At 39.0% G+C, this 23370-nt stretch overlaps 1 protein-coding gene across 1 annotated transcript in view; it reads right to left on the bottom strand.

The window, feature by feature from the left end:
* The window catches only part of SLC9A9 (solute carrier family 9 member A9), a 931015-nt gene that overhangs the window by 173523 nt on the left and 734122 nt on the right, over positions 1–23370 (bottom strand). The window contains exon 13 of the mRNA XM_089672557.1: positions 13039–13087. Coding sequence (XP_089528683.1) covers positions 13039–13087 — 49 coding nt within the window. The remainder of the gene's footprint in view (positions 1–13038; positions 13088–23370) is intronic.

Below are 23370 nucleotides of genomic sequence, written 5' to 3'. Positions count from 1 at the left end.
GAACGCTCAAGTGCTAAATGTGCCTAGCATTTAGGCAAGTTTACAGATGTTAAGGCAAATCAAGAGTTTTTTCTGCTTAAACACACCGATTCTGAACATGTGATGGATTTTTTTTTCAGCCTGTAAACGCTTCTCTTCCAATACGCCTATAAACACCTACAGTATGTGGATCAAAAGATGCAGCGCTTTAGAACCAGAACGTTACAATGAAAACGAATAAATCAAATGAATAAATCTATATTAGATAACTAATGTTGTTTTGAGGGTGTATGGTACCTAATGTTCAGCTGCTATTCTATAGATGCGCTCGTATATATCCTTTTTTGACCTACAGTATGTGGCATTCCCACATAGGCTAACAAAGAGATTCATTTAGAGACTGTAAAAAAAACAAAAACAAAGAAACATCACATGCCTGTAAAAGCTGACTTTTTTTACGCCTTGTGTTCATGAGGCCTAAGAAATTTGTCTCAAGGTGTAGGAGCATTGAAGGTTAAAACATTTTTGGAGATTGATTTAATCAAATTCTAGCCCTTTCATTTAATCTGTCATAACTGTCAATTTATTTTTTGAACAATGCCCACTTCTTCGGGACAACAATAAAAAATAGGAACATAAAACGTGAAAAATATATATAGAGTCATGGCCAAGTATATTGGCACCCCTGCATTTCTGTCAGATAGCTCACAACTTCGCCCAGCAAATTGTTGCAATTACGAATGTTTAGGCAAAGTTAGCTAAAAGGAACCCTTCCAATCTCAGAGACCTGGAGCAGTTGGTGAAAGAAGAGTGGTCTAAAATCCCAGAGAGGTGTACGAAACTCATTGATGGTTACAGGAAGCAACTGATTTCAGTTATGTGGTGTGCTATCAAATATAAAATTGAGGGTGCCAATAATTTTATCCAGTCCATTTTTGGAATTTTGGGTGGAATGTGTCAGATCTGGCTTTTTGTTTCTCCACTTTTTCATGTCATACCAATAAAAGCAAAAGAAATAAACATGAGAATGCCTAAACATTTGTAATTGCAACAATTTTCTGGGCAAAGTGGTGCATTATCTGACAGAAATGTGGGGGGTGCCAATATTTGTGGACATGACTGCATGTAAATAATTTCAAGGGCAGTATTGTCTAAAAGTACCTATAGCACCTATAACAAACTATTCAATATTTGTATTTAAGTATTTTTAGACAATACTGACATTAAATTACTATTTGCATAGTACTGATCTCTAGCACTGGTCAGTGTATAGTCACAGACAGGCTTGCATTTTTGCTTAATTACCATTTAAATGAAAACAAACCCTATTAGATAAATGGAGCTGTATTTTTGTCCTGAGTATATTCAGTATGTTCAGTCGTGTATTAAAAAAGGGGGAAAAAAGGGGGGGGGGGACAGGGAAAAGCCGGGGAATCCACTATAATTTACAAACAATGTGAGGTGCCTCCAGAAAAATCTGGAAGGGTGCTGCCTAAAGCATATGATACAAAAGCCAAAGAAAATAGGCTACACACCTAAAAGGCTAACCTCAAAAGACATATTTATTTGCAAAAAACATACAAGGTAAAGACACATTGCATCAGGGCTTGTTAATACCGTACTTTTATGTACTTTAGGGGTAACATATAAAGTGGGGATATTATATTTATCCACATAGAGATATTGGTATTCTTTTTTAGTGAGCAATCCCACTTCATATGCTTTGTCCATCAGATAATTAATTTAATCAACAAGTCTCGGGAAAGGATTGTATCTGCATTTTTCATAGCAAGCTACAACAAGAAGTTGTCTGTAGATTTCATCTACATAAACTTTATCCTGCCAGTGGACCACATTGCCCCCTAAAATCACTAGGTTTAAAGATACATCCAGGTAACTTACTCCGCTGTAACAGTTGGAGGTATCTGTTTGTGCCAAAGTTAGGGAATAGTGTATATTTATTTGCCAGGCCCAAGGGAGGCGGAGGGTCGAGAAAGCAATAATCAATCCAAGTATTTCCCTCAATGAGATTAATCATCTCTTGTTCACTTAGGCCATACAAATCCCCTAGTGGTTGATGGATAATTGCTGTGTCTGTTTTTTTACCAAAAACATTAATTTAAACTTCACACAACTTAAAAATAAACAAATATCTTTGTATATCTCAAATTTGTTTCCCCTATGACACGACGTAAAAACCAAGACCTTTACTAAGTAAAGTTATACTGTATGATCAGGCCTCAGTGGGAAATCGGTCAAGTTGATGACATTTAGGTTTCCTTTTTCTGATTCCGAGTATTCCTTTTGGCATCTTGGAAAATATAAGTTGGCTTCTTGGATAGGTTATGATCCCTCCCGTAACTCTGCCTTTTTTTACATCTTTTTCACTTTCTCCTCTTGTTACTTCCTGTTCCTCTCTGTTCCCCCCTACTGGGGGTGTCCCTAAAAAAGAAACCGATTTATTTTTGTTTTATCTGAACCAGGGCCACCTCTATCTTCACTTTGTCTACTAAATCTACTCCCAATATCTACTTCTACCTCTACGTTCTTCCAAATCAAAGGTCTGGCCACTCTCAAAATCAGCAAAATCCCTTTGGAACTTTTTTGTTTCCCTGCTTTTTGTTCTTTTTGAAAATCTTCTACCTCCTTCCTTAATCTATAATTAAATTTACTGAATTCCTCGAGGTCTTGATACTCATCAACTATATTGATGCTATTCTGCAACTGCTCCTCTAAATCAGATAATTGAATCTTTTCTTCCTGTATGACAAGTTGTATCAAAAGTAATCCATGTTTGACCGCCTCCTCTTTCCATCTCTTTAAGAAGCGGTCATTATGTAAGTGCTCCGCAGGGATGACACGTTCACATAAACCACGTAGAATTAACTTTGATTGCACATATGCTTCCAGGTAAATAATATTCCATTTCCTTTTGATATATTTAAGAGTCAGATTACTATGCTTTCTGAATAGCTGTTTAAATTCATTCTGTCTCTTTGACATATTCTGTTCATCCCTGCAGAACACTGCCCTAAGTTCACTGTCCACCTTGTCATCAAGCCATGGATAAATCTGTTGCAGACAACGCAAGCAGCAGATAATATCAAACATAGGCTAATATCACTATGATAGGAAATATGGCAATCCCTCCTACCACATACTCCCTATCCCACCAACCCAATGTTGAAATATAGGGGCAGGTGAAAAAACCTCCCACCCTCTGCAAGAACTGCAGGGTGGCGGAAGGGGAGGGAAGGAAAGGCAAACAAAGGGGGAGGAGCAAGGAGAAGAAAAAAAGGGAAAGGGAAGGAGGAGAGAGAGAGAGGGGAAGGGAAGGAGGAAAAGGAGGGAGGCAACCAGGGAGAAAGTCAAATGACTCCCCCTAAAGGCACAAATCGTGGAACAATCAGGACAGGGGAGGAAGTCCAGCCAAGGGGGTGGGGCCAGACGAGAGGGGAGACACCAGGACGCATGATGCAAAACCTGCTAAACCAGCAGGAATAAAAAAAAAGTAGACTCAACCACAAACCTCAAAGACATAATTATTCGTAAAAAAACATACAAGGTAAAGACATTGGTTCGGAGACCTGGTGATCATTCCCAATCGTAAAGGCCCCCCACCCCTGGCATGGGGGTTACTGTACACACAGGGGACATTTGGGAACCATTGGTGAGTGTCTGCTGTGGGAGGTTCCCTCCATGCCGGGGGTAGGGGGCCTTTACAATTGGGAATGGTCACCAGATTCCCAATGCAATGTGTCCTTACCTTGTATGTTTGTTACGAATAAATATGTCTTTCAGGTTAGCCTTTTAGGTGTGTAGCCTATTTTCTTTTTTCTTTGGTTTTTGTTCAGTCATGTATCCTCATTCTCTACTGCTTGCTAAACCAAAGTTCTGCAATAGAAAGAAAAACTGAAGGTCAATAGGGAAGAGTTAAATCCGCTATCCTTTTTTTTCCATCTGTATCTTATTAGGGAGATTTTCCTTCACTTCCTGTCATGAAGGCTCAACATGAACTGAGAGGAAATCTTTCCAATGAGAGGGATTTCCCCTCCTAGACAGCTGTCATAGGAACAAGTGTCCCATTTTAAGATTAACCTCTATTCCTATTCTGGTGGCAACTTAAATATCTGGATTTATTCTCACTTTATGGGTGATCAGAAAACTTAGAGAGTGAATTGCCCTAACAAGGACACAAATAGCAAATTAAAAAAAACAAACAAAAACATGATAGTGGTTATAAGACCCCGCCACTGTACACAAATCTAAAAAAAAGCCTACATATCATTGCAGGACTCTTTGGATTAGAGGGATACAGAATAGTTGAAATTGGGAAACTTCTTTAATAAAGGTATAAAATAAAGTACATAGTGTGTTCTCTTTACTAATTTCTCCGTTTGTCTTTTTAGAAAATTTAGAAAAAATGTGTATAAAATGGTCAATAAATATATTTTTCAATGACAAAAGGCCAACATTCATATTGTAGTTAGGGTAGAACAGAGTTTTAACTATAAGTGGATCATGTATGGTTCATGTAAGTGAACACTATTTTAACTCTTTAGTCATCATTCAGTTTCTGTATATAACTTCATCTCAGTGACTCGCTGCCTCCAAACCTCCTTAGTAAATGAGTCTGTTGTAAAAGACATGCTTGTTTTATGTACTTTGCAGGGCCGAAAAATGTCTGAGTCTTGTATCTGATATTCTATTTATTCTTATATACAAGGAGCACTGTCATTGTCACGGGCTGCATTCTAATTTCTGAAAGAGCTTCATCCCTTTGCCTTCCCTGAGAGCTGTGTATATGAATTGTGAATCTAGTTACAAATGCATTTCATACAGCATTTTACAACATAATAAAATAGGTGAGGCCTGCATATATTTTCTATTACCACATGTACCAGACGATGGAATATTGGCAGTAGAGTAGACAGCAGAACCAATCCCAAATAAGCCACTTTTTCCACAGAGACACCATTGTGCTTATTGGACATGTATTTGTATATTCCAGCATTTTTAAAGCCCTAAATCAGAACAATGGCATGCTTTGTACTTAACCAAGTAGCCATGTCCATATTTAACCAAAAGAACACTTATTCCTGGAAAGCAATATGAATTTTTAGGTCCTGTGAAATGCATGGGTTTGTGGTTAAAGACAATGTGCATCCACAAGCAAAAAGTGTATGTAAAGCAAATTTAAAAGGAAAGGTCATTTTTATTAACATACAATTACAATATGACTTGTGTAGCAATTGTATACGCTATATTATTTTCCCCCCACAAAGGTGGGGTTACCCTTTAAATCCAGTCAATAAGTACAACATTATGGTCAGGCATACTCCAGCCTCTGAAAAATTCATAGGAAGAATAGCATTTTCATCAGGTAGATGTACAGATTGTTTTTTTTATAATAGTATTCCCAACTTATTGAAAATTAAGAATCATCAACAGTGATCAAAATTTACTCATTGCTTTAGTACTGGTGGATGTGCATCAGCTCATTGTACTCCCTTTTGTAATCTAGTGATCTGAGAACCCCTGTCCATGACACAGAAGAGCTATTCCCAAACATGCCCACTGCAGGCTTCTTGCAGTCTCTCTCATTCAGAAAGCCTGTGGTAAAAAAAAATTTGAATTCGGGAAGTAGTCAAGGAATCAACATACTGGTCAGACACAATCCTTTAAAGGAAAGAGGTCAACAGTGGCAGCCTACTTATGTCTCTCACAACAGCTTTCCTTAAGAACATTTTTAGTGTTTCTAGCTTATAACGTTGACAGCATAGTACTACCCCAGTTAGGAAACATGATTAACTACTTGAAGTTGCAATGTGTCATATGTATTTACATATGCATTCAATACTTATCAGAAAAGGTAGCAGAAAAGGGTCCAAAAGGACCTCCTGGCCCTTCATGCTCCCTAAGGCAACTGGAAGGCTAAACTCTGCTCCTAAACTAGGCTACAACCCACACCATGAAATTGTATGTTCCTATATATATTATTATATATGAGTGTCTGTTATCCCACCATACCATTCAATGTATGCACCAGCTAGACCAAGGAGCAAATAAGAGGTCAGAAGGCAAGATGAGGCATATGTCTTTTTTTTATGAGATTTTCACCTTGCTCCTCATTGTACAATCACTCACAGTATAAAAAAATCAGAACTGATCATTCTAAATGTTATTTTATATTACATACAATAATCTGCAGGGATTTGTTGAATGCTGCAGTATTTGCTCATGATTATCATTCTCTTCATTATACTTTAAAATCCATGTGTTACAAAACAATCATGTGGATGGTGTCAGCAGGTGTGTCACAGATTCAATGATCTAGCGCAATGTGTTTCAACTGTAATCAGAACAGAATAAAAATCTATTCCAGCTGCAATTTCAGAATAAGGCATATAAAGTGATTTATCTGTCAGATTACTCTTTGTACACCTTGCTATCTAAATTGGAAAAGAGAAGTAGGGGCTTTTTTGAAGCTGATTATTTTCCCATTGTGGAGAGACCACAGAAGACTGCAAATTGTGGGAATGAGAGATCACAGGAGATGAATGTATTTTGTATACAGCATACTTCAAGACTGCAAGAAATGAACATAACATAGCTTCACTATTAACACACTGCTATGCAGTTACTAGTTCAGCACTTTAAATCTGCTATGCAATTCTTAATGTATCAATACATGTATTTTTAATATTTTCTTTTAATGCAAGCAGTGTCACTACCTCAATTTCACTTTGTATCAAGCTGTTGCAGTTCCTGTACAGAAGAGCTACATATGATTAGATCCTCTGACCGACCCTGCAAGCAGACAGTGTGAGTCAGGAGTGTGTTTACACAAGGCAAAAAAGGCATTTGACTAGGACAGCATTTTTCAGGGGGGCAGCACTGCCCCTCTGAAGAAGGGACAGAAGAAGAGACACACATCACATGGGGACCTGGTGGGTTTCGAGAGAGGTTGTGGGTCTCACGATGGTATATGCACAGCCGAACTCTTGTTCCCAGGGATATTCGGAACTGTGAAGGTGAGTGTCTTTCTCTCTCTCACCATGGGAGTTTTTTGAGGAGGAGGGGGTGGTCGACTGTGTCGAAGGCCGCAGAGAGGTCAAGGAGTAGGAGCACTGATTAGTGGCCATTAGCTTTGGCGGTTAGCAGGTCGTTGGAGAGTTTAAGTAAGGCAGTTTCGGTGGAGTGTAGGGGACGGAAGCCGGACTGTAGGGGATCGAGGTGGTTGTTGTTGTTGAGGTGAGAGCTTAGGCGAGTGTAGACTAGGCGCTCGAGGAGTTTGGATGTAAATGGGAGCAGGGAGATGGGTCTGAGGTTGTTCGGGTCATTGGGGTCCAGGGAGGGCTTTTTAAGTATGGGGGTGATGTGTGCGTGTTTCAGAGGGGAGGGGAAAGTGCCGGAGGAGAGGGAGAGATTAAAGATGTGGGTGAGGGAGCATAGGATGGAGGGGGAGGGAGGTCGTAGGAGTTGTGAGGGGATAGGGTCGAGGGAGCAGGTGGTGAGGTGGGCATCAGAGAGGATCTTGGAGACTTCCTTGATGGTAGTAAGGTCAAAGGTGCGGAGTGTTGGGGGGGCTTCAGTATGAGGAATGTAGGGTGGGGTGGAAGAGAAGGTCAGAGCAATGGTGGGGCCGTGGGAGAGGGGTGATGAGGGGTAGCTGAGTGAGGGGGAATGGGATTGGAGGGAGTTTGAGCAGCGACGAAGTCCCTGCGGGTTATGTCGAGGGAGAGGGGGGATAAGGGGGTAGCTGTGTGAGAGGGGACGGGTTGAGAGGGCGTGTGAGTTGCGGCGATGTCCTTGCGAATTGTGTCAGTCTTGTTTTTGAAGTGATTGGCAATCTCAAGGGTGGTGAGTGAGGTGCTGGGTGGAGGTGGGGGTGGCGAGAGTAGAGAGTTGAAGGTGGAGAAGAGTCGGCGAGGATTGGAGGAGAGGGCCTTGATGAGGGTCAGGAAGTAGGCTTGTTTGGCTGTGTGGAGGGAGGAGGTGTAGGTGTGGAAGGCAGATTTGTAGCGGGTGAAGTAGGAAATGTCCTGGCATCAGTGGGCGTAAACAAGGTGCCCCATCATTGGTGTCAGTGGGAAGAATAGTGCCCCATCATTGGTGTTAGTGCAAGGAATAGTGCCCCATCATTGGTATCAGTGGGAGGAATAGTGCCCCATAATTAGTGTCTGTGGGAGGAATAGTGTCCCATCATTGGTATAAGTCAGAGGAATAGTGCCCCATTGTTGGCATCAGTGGGAGGAACAGTGCCACAAGGACTGGATAAAGGCATGCAAAGGGCCACATTTGGCCCCCAGGCCACAATTTGGAGACCACTGGTCTAAACAAATGCTATTCTATTGCTTCAGTCTTAAATGCTTTTACCACCACAAATCTCTATTTTGAACTTTTCAACATTAGCTTTTAAATCATGACAGTCAAATGTAGATGGTCCAAGGTTGCTCAAATTCATCTTTCATCACTGTGTGTACTTCAATACCAAGCTGTGTCACATGACAGTTGTTGATTTACTATTCATTTTAACTTACTGGCTTGAAAACATGAGATCTTTTATTTTAATACAGAATATGAGTCCATTCATCTGTACGTGTTGTATGTACAGCCCCGTTGATTCTTTACAAGCCTGTTGGGAGTTCTATGATACTGAATAATGGGATGTGGCTGTATTTGAGTACTACCTATCAACAATCTGGGACAAAATGAGCGGTATATACATAAGCTGTTTACCTAAAACATGTATCCCTCCAATGACGTCTTCAGTCATTTGTTTTAAAGGAACATGGATTTTTTTTTTTAACCACAGCTTAACCACACTCATCATGCAAAAAAGATACTGTACTGCTTAACAGATCTTTAATTTCATTAATACATTTTAATTTTCAGATTCCCTAGCATGAAGGTATCTTTCATTATAATTAGAACGTTAAGCTCTATTATGCTACGAAGTTGGGATTAGTTATGGATAATGAGCAATTACTTATATAATAACATACAAATCAGCTATGTAGGAATGCGCTATTTTCTCTGTAAAGTACATAATAGGTTGTTACTATTCTAGGCATTTGAGCTTGGAAAAAATAGTGAGAGAGAAAGAAAAGTCAAGGAAACTGGTATGTTTGTCTCAGGAGAGAGAGCTGGCACTAGCTTTGCTCCCCTCTAGGAAAAGCTATTCACAGTTGTTCTAAAAAAGATTTTGTTGCTATGGGTACCAATGTAACCCAGAGAATTGAAAAGAAATGAAAAGTGTTTATGGAGCACGACTCAGGTTTGTTCATAGCCATTTCACTTTACCGAAATTTGAAATAAACCTATTGACTTTTAATTGTTTTATACATTTTATTCTTGTACAAATAATGCCATATAAAACATAAAACCAGTGCACTTCTGGTGTCAAAAGACATTTAGAGACTATCTTACCATAAAACCACAGGCTTTAAAAAATACAGGTCAGATCTCCTTGGTGTGCTTTTAATATGAAGTGCATGAGTTCCCTAGCATGCCAATTACTGCTCATTTTAATTGTAAGATAAATACAGGGCCAGTGTCCATGAGTTCAATACACAGAAGCAATTAATAGGTCAGCGAGGGCTGGAAATTTTCCAGAAAGGAGGTTTGGAAGTTAATATACACTAGGCTGAATTTGTAATTAATCACACTAGATCTCTGCCTTTGTGTTTCTGCCAGTTATTGGTTCTTACTTAATATCCATTTTATTTGCTATTATGTTTCAAAGTACCTCTGTATTGGAGAATCTAGAGGAGGCGTGGCCAGTGTCACACATGCAATGAGTATAAACCCGTGTAACAAACCTTGACATATCCTTGCCAAATTGAAATAAGCAAGCAGGCTTATCTAAATTAAATATTAAAACATAGCTTACAGGCACTTTTTAAAGAAAATTTGACTTCATAATACTTAAACAACCATATTTGCTATTATGTTCCAGCATATTCGTTTTACATGGTTATATTTTCTTTATCTCTTTCAGCATCTACAGTTTATGTTTGTTTTGTTTACATTATCCTGAAGATAAGATTTAGGTTCACACTTGTGCTAGTGGTTGTGGATGTGTGAATTGCACCTGCAAAAATGCACGCTTTTACAGATGCACAGGACCCCTTAATGGCACCCCCATGCCACGCAGTGCATTTGTGGGTGCGGGAAATCGCATGGTGCAAGAGCTGTGGTTTTAAAAAGGTGCAGGGACCCTTTTCCTGTGTATAGCAGCCCATTTAAATGAATGGGATGCTGTGGCCGCACGAACACGTTCACACTGCGCCGGTCTCTACCACCTTTCTGAAAAGCGATCCAACATCGATTGCTTTTTACAAGGCATTAGAGCAGCGACTTTGCAGTGTTTTTTTTTTTTTTACTGAATGTGCCTTTTGCATTGAACTACTGCACCTGTATGATCCTATCTGGCTACCACGGTAGGCTTTTGTTGGACGGTCAGTGGGGGGAGCTGTAAAAATGTTGCTAATTCACCTGTTTTTCTGCCTTTGTAAACAAGGCCTTACTATCTGACCTTTGGACTTCACCTAAGCCAGGAAAAGATTCATAGAGCAAACAGTCTTACCTACTACAGAAAAACAAAGTAACAGTAGGTGCTCTGGCCAGTCAGCTTAACGATATATTAAAATGGTTCTATACAAAAGACATTGCTTACCTTAATGCATTTTCTGCATTAGTGTACAAAAAACTTCCACTAGTTATTCCCCCACCCTCTATTGATCCAGAGGTGTGGCTGGCTGGAGATCTTCTCTCTTCTCTTTCTGCTCTCACGGGAGTCTCTGAGAGCAGTGAGAACCATTGATTCCTGTTGCTGTCAGTCACATCCTGTGAGGAGGGAGTGAGGGTCCAGGACAAGCCATGATGTGTGTCTATTGATGCACATAGCCCAGCATGGGAGCATACCTGCACAAGCACAACCACAGCACACAGTTTGCTATGGGGGCACTCAGAAGAAGCTGAAAAAAACGTCTGATAAGCATACGTGCAGTTAACATGGTCAACTGACCAAAAGAAACAAAGGGACATTGCGCAGAATTGTGACCTGGAATAGGAAAACAACTGCTGCAAAAGTGACTGCAGAGCTCAATCTCAGTCTTCACAGGACCAAGTTTACAGCACTTATGCTTGTCAGATGACATTTTCCCAGAAACTATATATGCCATCATAACCTCTGATACTGTACCTCCCCACACCACAAATTAATTGGCAATTTCAGTCACAGAGGCACCAGCTAAGGGGGCACCAACAATTTGCCCTCTTTGAATCTCAGTAAGCTCTGACACGACTCTGTATTACTATCAGCACACATGGTGAATGACGAAAGTGAGACTTCCCACCGTTATCTAGGTGTCTCATCACATAGCAAAAGCAAAAGAATGTTACATCACTTCCTCTTTCAGCAGGAAACTTGTTGTCACTTTCACACCTGCAAACCATGTAGTGTTTCCATTTTTTTTATCTAACCCCTGTATAAGAGCACAGAACTTTAAAAAAAAAGTACGAATTAAATAGATTTGGAATGTAAAAAACAATGTTAGTAATGTGTTTTTATAAAGAAATATTTCCCTTTAAAAGAAAATAACTATTCATAGCAGCATTATTGTCAAGGGAGTTGAGAGCAGCCTATACATAACCACTCTATGTACTGTGTATTCATTAAATGCAAAGTGCTCCATTCCTAAGGAGCCTCTACAATGGGCAACATGAATGCAGAGTAGCTACTTCAGTTTTTCATACACAGAGATAAGATTCTGATTTTTGCAGCTAGAGAAACATCAAAGAATTTTTTGCCTTCATTAGAAAGAGCAGCAGATGAATGGTTTTCTGCATGTAAATACAACTCTGTGGAAAGGTGCTCGGGCTAATAAGCATGTTTAATGCACTAGGCTGATGAAAGACAGAATGGGGAGCCAGAAGTGTGATTCTTATAATGTGTTTGCAATTCAATTCATGTGAAATAGTGAACCCAGAGGGAAAATGTTCAGCTGAAACCATGCTTTGTCTTCCTCGCTGCTGGAGTGCTGGGTAGCACTTTGTTGAAACTTGTTTGTTGCAGGTTTCCTAAAATGCCGCACTAGGAACAGTGGTCATGTTGATGAAGGGTAAAGTTTATCCAGCCCCTGTGTGAAGAACCCTTACTTTTTTGCTGTTTACACCGCTAACTGAAATATAATTCAATGTGCCTGAACAGTCAGACAAGAAGTACATCACTGTATCTATGTGATTATCATGGGATAATAGATCTCACCAGCCACTGGCAGAAAATTTTACTTATGTACCATGTATCATCTTTGGTCATAACGCAGCAGTGAGTGGCCTACAATGATGCAGAAAGCTGATGACATCAGCTCTGCCCTCTGAACATTGTACAGTGTGTGCAGGGAGCCATTCTGACACCCCTCTGGGGATTGTGGGGGAATACTCAGATTGCAGCTGGGCTGTTTTGTGGAGGCACAAAAAATGTCTTGAAGCTGGACTTTAATCCCTGGTTCACACATATGTGGTGCGGGAAAATCCTGTGTGTTTTGCAATCGCGCTGTGTTTTTCAATCTGCTGTGAGTGTTCATATAAAAACACCCCAAATGCACTGCAGTACAGATTACCCGCACTGGATCGCATGGTACAAAATGACCATGCAAAGCGGTTATGGTGCGGCTCCAAAAAGGTGCTTGCACATCTTTGGTGCAATTCTGTGTGATTTGAGCCCATTCAAGAGAATGGACTCAAATCGCACCTACAGAATCACATGTGAATTGCACATGAATGTGGTGCAATTCCTGTGCAATTCCCCTGCGGTTCATAGTGTGATCCTAAACCTACTATTTGACTGGGTCCTATGGGCAGCACACAACTCTGGATTTTATTTTCAATTTTTATAATTTGAAAGCCCTTGATATGTAACTTGAAATTAATTAACAATCTTTTTCAGACCATTTGGACTACATATAAACTGCACATACACCCTAAAATATTCATGCATTGTTTATATGAACAACGAATGTTTTCTGTTACGGCATTTGATCCAACACTAACCTGATTTGCAGAAGGTTCCTTTACGTCCAGGTCTGAATCAACACCAACCCTATTTGAGGAGAATAAACAGATTTAGGATTGCTATATAGCTGAACATTATTTGATTTATAAATCACATCACTTTTTCAGTATACACTATCAGCAAATCATTTAAAGTCATTTGTAGTTAATAACCAATAATTAATTTTATTTTTTGTTATTTATATAATGCTGATAATTTATGCAGCACTTTACACACACACACACACACACACACATATATATATATATATATATATTTATATATACACACACACACACTATATTGCCAAATGTATTGGGACAGGGCTCCATATCATTGGATTCAAGTGTTTCAATCACCTTCGTGGCTGCAGGTGTAAAAAAATCAAGAACCTAGGCATGCAGACTGCTTGTACAAACATTTTTGAAAGAACGGGTCGCTCTCAGTGAATTCAAGCGTGGTACTGTGATAGATTGCTACCTGTGCAATAAGTCCATCAGTGAAATTCCTTGCTACTAAATATTGCACGGTCAACTGTTAGTGGTATTATAAGAAAGTGGAAGCAACTGGAAACAACAGCAACTCAGCCATGAAGTGGTAGGCCATGTAAAATGACATAAATAAAACGTAAGGACGTAGCGAGCGCTTACAGAATAGCAGCTATTGCACAAAAAAAGGAACCACAAACCTTCTCAATAGACAATAAAATAAAAGTAGTGCAGCGCTAAAATTATTGAGGTATATGTAGCTGGCCATCTAAGACCAGTCCTAGGTTGTTAATATGGTTCACATATATGTGTATACCAAACCTGCCAATAACCTCAGTACAATGTATATGTGCATATGTTAAAGCCAAATGCAGAATCATTGCTGTGATTTATGTCTTTGATTGTTATATGACATTTATATATTCATTGTGTTAGCAGAAGCAGAAAAGGAAAATATGCCTTTAAGAGTTAGTTAAAGATGAGCCAATCACAGACAGCCTCACACTGTACAGAGCCTTAACCAATCCCAGCCAGTTTCACATTTATGCCTGTGTAAAACTCCCTGCTAGGATTTTCTAGAGACACATGCTCACCAGACAGAAGAGGAAACAGACAGTTCCAATCAGAAAAGCTTTATGGAAGCAGAGCAGGCCAAATAGGTATATAATGCACTTGTGTGTTCCTCTATTGTTTAACAATGCAGGTAGATCTGTGTGTAAAACTGTTGTGTGTGTTTTACTTGTAGTTCCACCGAACTTACGAACTTATCGAACTTATCGAATATAACGAATTTATAAAAACACCAAAAATGCAGCGCTTGAGCATGTAGTAAGAAGAAATTAGCGTATGCACATCCGGATTAAAAGAAATACATTAAAGGTATAACATGCACCAACTTAAACGCACAAATTAATGCAAACAATGGACGGGTAAGTATTAATGATTCATCCGACCAAAACAAAGTGCATATAGTGATAGGGATGTTAGAGTCATTAGAAGTACATCCGTGTATCAATCAAATTCGTGACTTCCGTGATAGGAGAATAGCTGCAAAACGCACTAACCAGATAGCGCAGGAAAAGGCGCATTGGAGTATAATGACCTACTCCCGGTCACAGCCCAAAGATCATCAGCGAAGGGACCTCAGGAACACCTTTGCATCAATCATGCCGTCTCCTACCACCAGGGGGAGTACGTCTCCTTACAGTTACACGAATTTGCCTTATATCGTCTTTCGCCAAGGGTGGTGTGCTTTCGTATCAGGAGATCACCTTAGGGACTCAGCAATAAGGCCCAAAAGAGAGAAATCTTGATAGTGTAGTAATTTTATTCAAAAGGTTGCTAAAGAACAAGTAGCACACTTACATAATGATATCCAGAAAAGCTGATTCACAGAATCCAAAAAGATGGCCGACAGTCAGATGCATGGACCATGTGGGTAACAACTAGTATGAGAGGTATCCTTATTCCTAACGCGTTTCGTGGCAATAGCACATTTGAGCTATCTTTGGGGAAGACAGTAATGATGAGAACAGGCCAGGTTGTCTAACCTGTCCCAACTATGTTTCCCATCCCTCCAACAGCTTTTGACCAGAAGGCATCTTCCTGCCACTACAGACATTTTTTAGGGTTGATTTACTAAAGCCAAACAGATTGTTCATTTTGCAACGGGAGTTGCACTTTGCAAGGAAATTTTCTCCAGAGCTTAGTTAATGAGGTGAAGCTCTGCTGACATCCACCATCCATTCATGTGCAAGCAAAATGCATTATTTTAAATTTCCCATGCATGTTATTAGTTATTCATTACAAAATTAACTTTCACCACTTTCACTATGCTCTGGGATAATTTCCTTGCAAAGTGCAACCTCCTTGCAAAGTGAATAGGCTCTTCACTTTGCAAGGGACATTGCTCTTTGCATCAGGAGCTTGATGTCTTTAGGAATCCATTTTTAAATGTGACTTACCGGTAATTGATTGGGCATTAGTGCATTTCAGCAGAATTGTGCTGTGAAAAGCAGATAATTAAAACTGTAACCAAAATAATGCTATGAAATACCTGTCTCTATTAGCTTAATTATTCTATTAACCTCAGAATGTTCACTTATTTTATTTGGTAAAGATACATAAAATTATTTGGGTGTTGTTTATTCAGATAGGTTTGCAGAAATCCTAAAAAGGTCTAAAGGTTTTCCAGTACATTTATAATTACAAACTATAGTGTACATCAGGGGCAGACTGACCATTTGGAAACTCGGGCCCAATGAGATGCCCCTGGTACCTTTCATTGGCTTTTTCATAGGCTTTTTTGGGTATGGGCGAGGACACGGGGGCCCCATGATCCCCTATTGCCCGGGGGCCCCATGATTTGTCAGTCCACCCCTGGTGTACATAGAAACAATTTTTTAAAAATTATTCAGCTTTTCACTAGTATACATTGCTAAAAAATGTAAGCATTACGAGGTCCTATAGGCTCCCCATCTCCAAGAGTTCATTACTGATTACACGCTCAGCATTTGATATAATGGTTCCCTGGGGGAATCCATTCATATTTGTCCTGCTACAGCACCAAATTTAAACAGCAGGTAGAACTGCAATATCCTAATTCTGCAATAGTCTCTGCTGTTATCAAAACAACGTAGTTGACATGCCTGCTAAAAAAATGGAAACTATCTTAGCATCTTAATGCGGAACAGATTATTATTTTTAGGCTTTAAGTAAAGTCTAAAAAAATAACCCACATAAAGATTGTTGTAAACATTTGAAAGAGGGCAAAAGTGCATTAAGCCACTGTGCTTAGGGCTTATAAAATAGCTGAGAAATAATTATCCTCTAGTAATGGGTAATTTTAATGACACAGACATTCTGAAATCATTACTCTTGAAAAATGTCAAGACGTTCTCCAGGGAGATAATGATTTTTATATTGCCAAAAGGATGACAAGACTTTATAGCAACCACAAAGACCCTCAAAATGCACTAATGTCCTTCAGCATATACATCAAACACACATCACACAGAATTGGGAGGTTATAGATAAACAGTTGATAAATAACCATTTTCAGGCTAAACAAAAAAAGTATATCTAAAGCCATTTTTTCATTTTGGGTAGTGTAAGAAATGGTTAAAAGCACTGAAAGTTTTTGTTCTGCATCTGTGTCCCATTTTGCAGATTTTTAACTTCATGTCCAGTAGGCACAAAAGGAAGACAGAAAAAAGCTCTCTAAACCCCAAATTTTAAAATTTCTCTTGCTTTCAATCTTAGGTGAAAACTGGTCACCAGGACAGACAAAGAGGGTGACCAAGTCAAACAGACAGCAATAAAACCTGATCAGAGTTCTAATCCTTCCTCATTCTACCAAAAAATAAAAAAGGGTTAAGTTATGGATATAACTTTCAAAACCTCCTTGTAAGCCGGTGCTTCTAAGGGGTTAAAAGTTTTTTTCTGCTGTGCTGACTCTGCTCTGAAGTTATCTGGACAACTGTTTTTTTTTTATACAAACCAAAGGTTACAATGTATCTACAACATTTGTCCTAGGTTGAACTGATGAGTTGGTGGTAACTAAACAGGAAGGCTTAACATGTTTCCTGCACTTTTTAGCAAGGTTACCGCCCCCTGCAGGTCATACTATATAAAAAAGGGGCTCATTTGTGCCCCAGACAGAGCTGCTGGGAAACACTGCCAAGATGTAGGCTGTTACTCTATCAGTCTGTACCCCTATCTAGGGGCCCAGTCAGGGTCCCCTATGACTCTAAAGGGACTACTTGCTACGTCTGTGGATTTATTGTGTAAATGGAATCTTGCCTTCAAAGGATTGCTTTCTATGAACTTGCCATCTGCCTAAGGTGCAGTCACTTCTATGGGGCACTTAGAGAACTCTGTACAGGAATATGTGTGAAGATGCTACTTGTGAACTGTTCCTGTGATTTTCTTAACTATGTCAGTAAAGCTTTCTTGTTATTCCTTTAATCTGCCTGGTCTGTAGTCTCTCAAAGGGGTGCATTTCAAGGCATATAAAAAAAAGGGCTTAAATCAGGGGGCTAGAAAGATAGAGAGATACAGTACATTGAGTCCAGCATGTAGGATGCTGTCTAGGGTAGGCTATATTGCCATTGCTAGGGGCAACTGTATTTGTATCATTTGCTTAAGGCACCCAACCAGCCAGAAAATAGGTGACAGGAAGGGTAAGAGTTCCTCTGGCAGTAAAGGGGTGTTATGCTTGACTCTTTCACTTGCAGCTGACTCCCCACATACTGGGACCATATCCATGGCACTGGGTTCCTGGGAGTCATGGGAGAGAGAGATGTAAAGGGTCCCCTGGAAAGAGAACAAGCATGGAGTTATAGTAAAGTGCATTTCCTGTATCCAGCAGCAACAGTTGGAGTGAGGTGACAGGAATTGTGTTGGTGAAGACAGGTATAGGCTCTGCAATACCTGTATGCATACCATGCTGCACACCTGGGAAGTGGTGCTCTCTAACATATAGTTAAGTCTAGAGTGTTAACAGTGTAACAAGCTTGGCCACAGGTTACAGAAAGTTAACCGAGCAACTGCTGCTTGTATCTAAGCTAGGTTGACCTACCTTAATGTTGATTTCACATGACTGCAGCTACCTGCTTAAGTTTAGGATTTAGCGAGTGCAGTTCCACTGTGTCCCCACTAGGGGGCCTGGAAAAGGGTTGATTTACTAAAGGTAAATAGACTGTGCACTTTGCATATGCAATCGGACTTTGCAAGGGCAATTGCTCCAAAGCTAATTAACGGAGGTCAAACTTTGCTGACTTCCATCATGCTGTTTTTATTTTTTGCCTTGCATAATATCACTGAACTGCACTTCTATTAGTGTTATTTCTGGCACTAGCTCAGTGGGACTTAGAAACAGCTATTTGAGTTAAAAAAAATAAATCAGCTTCTGGGTTAAACGATATAGCGAAGATATAGTTATGGCAAAGATTAAAAGGTTTTACAAAATGTAAAAAACACTGTTGCGGGAACTGGGCTTTAATATATCATCAGTTATTAGTTATATAAATTATTAAATTATTTATTTTACATAAAAAGAAAATATCAAATAAAATAAAACAGAACAAATGCTAATCAGGAAGATGAGCTAAAGTAAAAAATAGGAGAAAAAAAGTCTTCCTAAATGCATAAATAAAGTAGAAGCAGTACAGATAAATAGCTTCCACATTTCAACATCACCCCTTGAACACTTCATTTATGATGAGCTCTCTGCCTGACCCAGAAAGATCATTTGCCACGTACAGAATTAATCTAGTTCCTGTGCACTACGTTGCCAACAGGCCACTGCTTGTGACTGATTATGTGTAAAAAGCTTGTGATGGCTTTATTATTGACATTGCTGAAGGAACACAACTCATTTTGCGCGTTAATTTAAAAAAAGTCAGTATCTGATGTGAAAAGGTATTGATTCAGACACACATAAGGAGTCCCAATTCCTTTCTGAGTTTAATGCTGTTTTTACATTTCATTTGGGATTAAACAGTTTAAGGTTGTGTTATTTTCCTTCCCAGCATATTATGCATTTTGGCAGAAATGTACAAACCCAACTATCGTAGCTTCCTTTACCAGGCCCTTAGTCCTATAGCCATTGACATAAACATTTTTTTAAATGCATGTATTTACTGAATAAAAAGAATCCCCAAGCACAAAAACAAAGCACTAAAATTCCATAACAAAACGTCTATGCCACTAGAATAGTACCTTTATAAACTAGACCAATTAGGCTTCTTCTAGATTTGCCATCTAGACAACATTTTAATGTCTCCTAATCTTTGTATTGTTTGACATGATTGCTACTAAAGGTAACTGCTGCTTCTGCAGTTTTTTTTTTTAATTTTATGCTCACGTTATGCCACCCTTACTTTAATTCTCTATAACGCTACATTAGACATTTTAACCTGTTCAACAAAGTATAACACAACTAGTACAGAGAAAATCCCAGACAGATATAGTGTATTTGGATAAGCATACTAGAGTAATAAAAGTCTCACTGAAAGTCTTACTGTTCATAAAAGCTAAGCCCTGAACAGCTGATCCCACTGAAAAACAGAAATTTAGCAGGCATCTAGTACAAAGCCCTCTCTGCTTCTTAAAGAGCAGCCAGACATCTTGCTTCCAGGATCCAGCTGTACTTGGCAAAGGAAAAGGAATTACTGCATAGTCGTCATACTCATGGCAAACTTGATGGTCCACGCATTAAAACATATGATGTGTGAAGAGGACATGTCACAGAGTATTATGGGTTTGTAACATAAGAAGACCAACTTGAAGTTGTATTGAAGCCATTTCTTAGCCACCAATTTTTAAAAGGCATTCAAGCTTGGAGATGAAAAGACGTAGTACATTATGGGGAGACATGAAGATTACTAAACCAAAAACAAATACATAGCACATCTTATAGTTCTAACACAGCCCTTTGCAGACAGTCATGTGCTGTTTGAGTTCTAGGAAAGATGGTGAGGTCATGGCTAATCTGGCATTCCCTTGTTTCTTAAAAAATAATCTGTCAATTTTTGTCATTTACTATGCTGTTGGAGAAAACCATTCATTGTTTTGTAATTTACACTGATTACTATAAATCGAAAATCATTATTTTGTATTTTTTTTTTTTATGAACAGAGAGTAATTCAATTTTGCTACTGTTCTGCATTTTCTAAATTATAACAGTCTGTACAGATATTGCTTTATATTTGTGAAATATATTTTAAATGTCAATGGTGCTCAAATATATCAGGGACTTCTGGTGCTCACTTATTTACTTAAGTGCAGGCTCATGAAAATTAGTGTCAAGGGTTTAGGTTAAAGAGGGCCTGAACTGTGGAAGTTGTGTGCACAAAAAGGAAAGAGGAGGGCAAAAGTAATGTTACCAATATTACCAGTATTAGCTATATGCTTCCTGCAGCTTGATCTGCATAACTATGCCTTGTTAAACATTGTGCTTATGATTGTACTGTAGGTGGCAATGTTAATTTTGTCAATGAAAATATATTTTTTTTCTAAACTAACACTATTTAAACGACTGAACAATGACTAAAATTAAAACAATTCAGATGACAAAAATACGACTAAAACTAAAATGGCATTTTACTCAAAAGACTATGACTAAAACTAAACTGAAATTTGACGTCAAAATTAACACTGCACTACCACATAAGAATATGTAGGAGGCATCTACTAAGCTGCTGAGAGAAAAAAAAATTAAGAAAAAGGCTAAATGTCTAAAAGGTTTGGTGAACAGTATAAGAAAACAGAAGATACAAACAAATTACCTTCATTGGCCTTCAAAATAATTGCCATCCTGCACAACACATTTTTGGCAACATTCTTAAAGCTTCTGGGTCAGCAAATGCCTCTTTAGGAATTGAACCACTGTCACACATTTTTGAATTGCAGTCACAAACCTTGTCGCTAGTTCCACCATGACCTTGGACTTTTACAGGCAACTCTTTTTGGGTCGCGGGGAAGACAGTAAACGGCATTCCTTTATTCCTTTATGTGCCGCTTGGATTCCGAATCGAACTGGTAGCGCCAGGTTTCATCCCCTGTGACGATGGTTTGCATAAAGGACGGATCCTGGTCACACTTGGTAAAGAAATCTCCAGAGGTTTCCATTAGTTTTGCTTTCTGTTCGTCTGTCAGGTTGTGCAGCCCAAACTGGGAACAGATTTTCCACCTACCTAAATCTTCACTGATGTGTCCTTGCTAATGCCCAATTCCTCCACCATCATTCATAAAGTCAGTTGCCGATCTTGTGCCAGCATTTTTCACACTTGCTCGATAATGACTGGGGTTCTGCTTGTCGACAGCCGACCCGAATGTGGCACATTTAAACACATTTTCTCCTCACAGCTCCTGTCCCATACACTTGCACCAACATTTTATGCGTCTTCGTCTTACCCAGTTTGTAGCAGAACTTGATGTTAACTTGTTGCTCCATTGACCCTACCTCTCACATTGAGTAAGGCTTTACCCTGACAGTCACATGTACTCCATACTAGGTGGTGCTTTTCGATGTGTCTCTGGATAGCCATGTGCATGCGCGTGAACCTGGGCCATGTTGCCATTGAGATATTCACTTAACTTTTTAGACACACCTTGTATGTGCAATGGCAGTGCAGCCAATAGTGTTTACAGTTTTACTTTTATATTGTAAAGATGCACTTCCGTTTGTCAAAAAGCAATATTTGTGTATGCTTATGAAACTTGGTTTTATATAGTGTTATATACCACAATGGCTAAATCTGTGTCTGTAGTGCATGTTCAAACCTTAATACCATAAATAATAACATGCTATTAGATTTTTACTCCAGGAGTATATAATGAGTTTGGCAATTCTAGAGAAATGATTAATTAGTGCATTACAATTCAACTAAACCCATTAAATTTTAGTCGACTAAAATGTACTGGAGAATTTATTTGATTATTCTTAGTCCACTAAAATACAACTAAAACAATTCAGATGACTAAAAACGACTAAAACTAAAATGGCAAAAATGGAAGTAAGTTGAAGTAGGTCCAGAATGACCTAGGCTCAGATGAAGAGGGTTGAATGATGGTCATCAGACTGAGAATATCTAGTGGCAAAAAAGTGCTCTGGGGAAATCTCTGGATTAAAGGTGAATACTGTAGCAAAATGTATTGTTATTTTTGGCTGGCGTTCCCCTTTAAGGGTTAGGTATAAGAGGTATACTACAGTTAACAGTCAGTAAGTCACCACTATATTTTCACTTGTTTTTTTTATGAGGTTTCATACAATATTATTTTATGAGCAATAAGTGTGTAAAACAAGAGTTAAAATTCTCCTTAAAAAAATAAATATTACCATGTCAAAATAACCATGACAATTTTGGGAGGATAAAAACTACTACACCGATGCTCTGTAATCAAGCAGAACACAGAAGCTTTCCAATTCCCACTCTACTCAGCAAAGAGGTAAAACAAATTAAAAGCTATATACAAATTAAACATGACCTGGATTGTCTGAATATAATCCCCATTTGTATTCTCACTTGAATCTTGGTGTCATTTGTGTATTGATTCCAGATCCAGCATAAAAACAATTCCTGCACTATGGCCCAATGCAGGAATTTTCTGTAGTAAAAAACAGTCACTACAGGACCAAGGTAAGTGAGATGGGGCTAAGATACTTGCACAACTGTAAAACCTATTGCTGTTTGGTAGGTAAGATATTGAACAGCTAAGACTAATATAAAGCTAAGAAAAACGGTAGCAAAAAGCAATATACAACACAAGCTTGAAGTTGGTTAGTATTTGTAGCCTCCAAACAATTTAAGCATAATCTCCAAAGAATAAAAAATAATAGTAAATCTAAGCTTGTCTGGCACTTATTATACCAGGCTTACTATACCTACAGTATTTGTAGCCTCCAAACAACTTAAGCATCATCTCCAAAGAATAAAAAATAATAATAAATCCAAGCTTGTCTGGCACTTGCTATACATTTCAGCCCCTCTCTGTCAGGGAGTTGAACTTTGTGTCCAGCTACATAATACACAAGTTTTTTTATTTATTAGGTGGCCAACACACAGGCTCTCTCTCTCTGCAAACTGGAACTGATCTGAGGTGTGAAGCTGTAGAAAATGGGGCTGATTTGATGTTTGAAGGTGCAGGAACTGGTGCTCATCTGATGTTTGAAGTGGCAAGAACTGGGGCTGAACTGAGGTCTGAAAGTGCAGGAATCAGAGCTGATCTGATACCTGAAAGTTGCATTAACACCCCCCCCCCCAAAAAAAACAAAACAAAACTGTGGAGGTGCAGAAATTTGGGATGATCTGACATCTTAGAGCGCTAATAAACCCAGAA

This window comes from Staurois parvus, unplaced genomic scaffold, assembly GCF_062004578.1.
Source record: "Staurois parvus isolate SC_StPar_1 unplaced genomic scaffold, SC_StPar_1.0 ptg000131l, whole genome shotgun sequence".
In the NCBI taxonomy this organism is placed as follows: Eukaryota; Metazoa; Chordata; class Amphibia; order Anura; family Ranidae; genus Staurois; species Staurois parvus.
Note: the sequence above shows the minus strand (reverse complement) of the source record. Positions and strands in the feature narration are given on the sequence as shown.